The sequence below is a fragment of the Arachis ipaensis genome, chromosome B10 (assembly GCF_000816755.2).
Source record: "Arachis ipaensis cultivar K30076 chromosome B10, Araip1.1, whole genome shotgun sequence".
In the NCBI taxonomy this organism is placed as follows: domain Eukaryota; kingdom Viridiplantae; phylum Streptophyta; class Magnoliopsida; order Fabales; family Fabaceae; genus Arachis; species Arachis ipaensis.
In genome coordinates, this window is record NC_029794.2 from 108,021,364 (window position 1) to 108,027,090 (window position 5,727).

The window sequence follows — 5,727 nt, forward strand, 5'->3', positions numbered from 1 at the left end:
TTAAAGTACATAAAATAGAAAATTAATAACCATAACATAATTAATTTCTATAGAAGAATGATAAGGACAAGAAATTTTGTGATTTGTAGTTATTATTAGTATTTTTAATAATGTAAGATTACATCTAATAATATAAGATTTTTTTTACTAATTAAATGCTAGACAAATTTTAATAAAATTACTGTTCTTTAAACTTTTTCATTTCTATAATCTCAAGCTAACTAAGTTCATACTTCATAGTTTATGAGGGCCAGAAGGCCCAAAACTGAGTATTAAATCTCCCGGGGTGACAATAATCATTTATAATTACAAAGTATATATGTGGTATACAAATACTGCACAGCAACAACAATGTGATTAATACAATAAGACCCCACAAAACTAACTAAATACTGCTTGATTTAATTTATTAATTAATTATTATTCACAATGGATCTACAGATTGTTGATTGTTGTTCATAGTTTGTTGTTTGATTCCTGATTCCACTTGGATCTCAACAACTTGAGAAGCATCCTGGCCTTGGTCTTGGTTTTGTTACCACACTGACTCTGAAGAAGGAAAAGCAACTGAGTCAAGATCCCAGCTCCAATGGCTTCCTCTCTTGCAACCCCATAATCACGACAAATTACCAAAAGCACCCCAACGGCAACCTCACTACAGCAATACTCTTGGTTGTTGCAAACCCTGAACACCATCTTCACCACCGTTTGAATACCACTTGGGTGGTTCACCACTCCCACTTTCCCACTCTCTAACACCACAAGCTTCTCTATTATCCCCATTGCCATTGGAGCCAAATTCTTCTGCAACTTGTCAGATTCCAACATGTATGCTATCACTCCATCAATTGCTCCTCCTCTCACCAAACTCTCTCTGTTCGATTGCAAGCTGCATAATGCTGACATGGCTTTGATTCCTGCTTTAGATGACTCTTCCTCCTGGATTTCGCGAGCTAGTCTCACAATCTCTTCTATCACCTTCCGTGAATTTCCAAGAACGTGACATAACTCTTGCGTTTGTGTTGATGTTGCGGTTGAATCTATGAGATGGCACAAGCTTGTTTTGGTCTTGGTTGTTCCCTTTTCCAATAACGAAACAAACGTTGATAGCTTCGACTCGTCTTTGATCATGTTCAGCGGATCCAAATTCACGAGAGGAAGCAACTTTACGATGCAAGAAAGCGCCAGCTCTGTGAATTCCATGGACCTTGTTTCGAAAACAAGTTGTAATAGAAGCGTCAAATAGCTCAGTTGGTTAAAGCATGTGCGCTTGAAGGAGCAGTACTCGTCGGAGAGTACCTGAATCTTGTGGAGTGCTTGTAACTTGTGGTCCAAGGAGGAGTCACGAGACTCGAGAGCGTGTTTGAGGCTGGTCAAGTAATCGATTGTTGCGGAGTTTCCAGGGTGGAATTGGTAGCCAAGTTGGAGCCACTGGTCGATCAAGTGGCGGAGAGTGTGGTTGGGAACAATGGAAGGATCATGAAGCTTCTGCATTGTGACTGGGCAAGTGAGGTTACCAGCAGAAAGCCATTTTTCAATGCTTGATCTGTCATAGGTTTGGCCTGTGCATAGTGTCACTGGATCTTCCAACAAGTCTAAGCTTATTGGGCATCTAAACAAGTGTGGAATCGTGATTTCAATTCGGGCTTCGTTCATGGAAGAAAGAAACTGGAAGAAGAGAATAAGCAAACTTGTTATTCAGAGTGACAGAAAATCAAAAGTGGAGTGATGTTGGAAGCCTTAAAGCTAAGTTTGAAAAGCATATTCTTGAGGCACTAATAACACTGTTTATGCCTATATCAGAAAGTAGAAAACTTCTTTCTTTCTTTCTTTTCTTTCTGCTTTGGTTATTAGAGAGAGCAGAGGAAGAAAATAGAAAGTGAAGTGGTGAGTAGTGGAGGTAAATATAATGGGATATTATTATAGGGTGCTTTCGTGGGAGAGGACTCAGAAATGGACCATTGCATCAATTGAGGAAGTGATATATACATACATGTATATGGGGGCTAAATAAAGAAAATTAATATTTATATTTATTATATTATAAAGTTAACAAGGGGGACTGACTTACATTTACATACATTCCAAATTGGATGCAGGGGAAGGGAAGAAAAGAGAATAGCAGTGTGGGAAGTTTCTTCTTTAAGCTTTGGAGTTCTTCTCTTCCTGACAGAAAAGACAGTGGAGATAGAGTAATAGAAAGAAGAATAAAAAGTGCAATCTTAGTTGGAAAAAATAACATGAGGGAGAGAGAGGTCCAAGAAACACAATACCTTATCCTAGTGAAAGAAAGAAACTAGAGGGAGGGTGGCAACTAATAATAATAATAATAATAATAATAATAATAATAATAATAATTAGTGGGAATGGTCCCTACCAGCTTACTACCACTCTCTATCAATCCAGTCAAACTGACCCACCAAAAGGGAAAATTATTTGTTTATGTCTTTCAAGTTTGAATTCATGACTATGAGTTGAGGAAGCAATGCAAACAACTGTTGTGCCTTTTATTTTATTTCTTGGTTGGGGTGGGGACTGAGCCTAATGGAAATGAACAGGGTTTTGATATGAGATGGGTTATTGTATTAGATTGAGTTAATATATAAATTTTGAAAAAGTGTAGGTACCAGTAAATTTTGTGATTTTTAGTAATTAATTAACTATTAATGATATTTTATTGGTGTGAGATTGCATCTAATGGTGTAGAATCATTCAATTTTCTTTTAATAGTTAAGTATTGGCTAAAATTTAACAAAAGTGCTGACCTCCTAACACTCTTCATAAATTTTATTTTTATCATTAATGGTGTTAAAAAGGGTGAAAGAGAATAATAGAAAAAAGGATTTGTGTATATTCTAGTTGTGTAGAATAATACAATATAAAAAGATATTTATAAATGTTAAAAAATTAAAATAATAAATACATAATAATATCCTATAATAAATATTCAGATATCTTAAATAATGTTAATTAATCCTAATTATACTCTAACAAATAAAATGAAAATGAATGAGCAAATTGTTTAATTAGTAATTGATTTTTTTATGTCTTATTTAAGTTTCAGACTATGTATTCAAGTATTTTTCCTCTCTGAATACTATTTAGTTATAATTCATATTTTTGCTATTTTCCTAAGAAAATCATTTACAAATTATCATTAAATGTGACACTTATATTATATCAATTTATATTTCATTAAAAAAAAGATTCCCTCTTTTTGGGCTATTATTTGCTTGGTACTGTGTTTAATAGAGGGAGGGGCTGAATTTAATGATAGTCATAAGTCTCATGAGAGGAGCAATAATAAGATACCACTAGTTTAGATGGTTGGATATTTATTGTAGCTCAAATTCAATTTTGCATGATAGGAATATTCTATCTTGCATGTTCTTATCTTATAACTTACTTCCCTGAACTTAACAGTGCAGTTAAAAATTGAAATTTGGTTCAGCCATCAATTTCGGACATATTATAAGTACCATATTGATGGAGCCTAATAATTCCCAAAATTGATCTTGAAGAAATATATATACACGGTGTCAAATTATGATGAATACAATTATCAATATCATATCAAATATCATATAGCATCGCATCATTTCAATTTACCTCAAGTTGGTTAGTTGCTTTTGTATGTCCTTTACTCATTACAAAAAAAATTAGAAAAGAAAAATAGGATAAAGAGGTAGCTTCACTGAGAATTGTTCACTTTTTTCTTTTTCATCATAGGTGGAGATTGAAAAGTCTTTTCCTTTGATAAAATATTTACAAGAATTCCATAACTTTAATTTTATTTTCTTTTTCATAAAATTACAATTGAAAAACAGTTACACCTATTTTGTTATTTCTCATCAGTATCACCAGTGAGAATCTACTGAAAAATGTATTTTCTTTTTAACGTGTTTAATTTTAATTATATATATAAAAAAAGAGGCTTTGACTGTATAGCTTAGATGAGATGCCACAGTAAACTTGTTAAGGGATCGCATTCAATAGTCAAAAACGTTATCAAATGGAGAAATTGTCTTGCATAGTTGCATGAGTGCATCTGCGTCGCAATTCTAGAAAAAGAAACCACCAAACTTTCCGGTTTTGCCGGCTGAGCGAGTCAGCTAGGTCGTCTTTAACTATAAAAAATTAGACTAAGCTATCAAATAGTATTATGTTGCTATTAAATATAGAAAAATGTTCAAAATTATTTTTCTGTCACTTTTATTTATCAATTCAATTTTTTTAGTTTAATAATTTAATAATATATTTTTAGTCTATATTTTTAAACATTAATAATTAATTAATGATCAAAATCAATAAATTCTAATGACTCTTTAGTATTTCTCTTAAATATATATTATCACAATAAAAAGAACTAATAAATATTATATTTTTTGTAAGTAACAAAAAAAATTTATATTTAACAAATAGCTTATCCATCAGATCTAAATTTTTGTGGCATTATTTGAATAAATATTTAAAAGATACACAAAAAAATTCATAATAAAATTTGATCTCTAGATTTTATTTTTATTTTTCAAAAAAATTAGTCATTCACAATAAAAAATAAAAAAAATCACTTGACAAAAAATTACTAAATTTTAAGAATGAAAATATCTTATTTTTTTAATAATGATTTCAAAAATTTACATAAAAAATAAATTTATTTTTAAAATATATATTTAATATTTAATTTTTTTTTTCGTATATATTTTTAAATCTTTAATTTATTTTTAATTTATAATTGTATATAGTGTTTGTTTTTAATAATTTACGAAAGCATTGGCCACAAACAAATAAACTGTCATGTTTTGAAAGGTTATTTAAATATTTAACATGTTATTGGAACCCTTATTAATATATAGGAGCAAATAGTCAAATTCATTTCTGAAAAATTATTCGTTCTCTGAATTAGTTTTTAAAGATTTTTTTAATCAAATTCGTCCTTTAAAAATTTTAAATTAATCGTGCTAGTTTTTCTGTCATTTTTTGTTGTTTATGATACCAAAATTTGTTAATGTGGTACGTTAAGTGATAATACAACACGCATATAAGAGTCTTATTGACTATTAACATAATAAATTTATGAAATAAGATCAAATCAAAACCTAAATGAGAGGAGAACTTGAGGCATTAGAATCCCTCAATTTGGAGTTGATTTGATCTAATTTCATTAACGAACTTATCATGTTAGCCACTAATAAAAACTATTAGGCGTGTGTTGTAGTGTCACTTAATGTGTTATATCAATAAATTTTGACACTATTAACAATAAAAATAATGAAAAAATTAAAATGATTAATTTAAAATCTTTAAAAAATGAATTTAATTAAAAAATATTTAAAAATTAATTTAAAAAATAAATAATTTTTTAAAAACTAATTTACCATTTACTCTAATATGTAATATACTCTACATCTCTATCAAGTGGGTAGGAAAGAAAGCCAACTTAAAATAAATGATCCCCGGGGAACAGGTAAGTTTGGCAACAAATTAAAAAAGAAATGGGAATAGAGAAAGAGACCAAAGAGCAAATTGACAAAAAGAGGGTCACCAATATATATAACTTTATAGTAATCTTTGAACACTATTTTGTCTGCCATAGAATACTACTCTGAATATTTGATTATTTGAAGCACTATCACTTAGTTTATATGGTGTAATAACCTTAATTAGCATGGCTTTAATAAAATAATATTATTAGCTATTATTGTTGTAACGACCCAACTTCCAGTA

At 30.0% G+C, this 5,727-nt stretch overlaps 1 protein-coding gene across 1 annotated transcript; it reads right to left on the reverse strand.

Moving 5' to 3' along the window:
* Positions 241-2,287, reverse strand: LOC107624179 (U-box domain-containing protein 25-like). Its single transcript, XM_016326659.2, has 2 exons — positions 2,072-2,287; positions 241-1,668 (listed from the first exon to the last, which is right to left on the reverse strand). Exons 1-2 carry the CDS (start codon positions 2,240-2,242, stop codon positions 457-459), a joined length of 1,383 nt encoding a protein of 460 aa, XP_016182145.1. The 5' UTR covers positions 2,243-2,287; the 3' UTR covers positions 241-456.

Coding starts and splice junctions, on each gene's coding strand:
- LOC107624179 (XM_016326659.2), bottom strand. CDS start 2,242: ATGTTATTTTTTCCAACTAAGATTGCACTTTTTATTCTTCTTTCTATT. Junction 1,669..2,071: donor AATTTGGAATGTATGTAAAT/GTAAGTCAGTCC, acceptor CTCTTCTTCCAG/TTTCTTTCTTCCATGAACGA.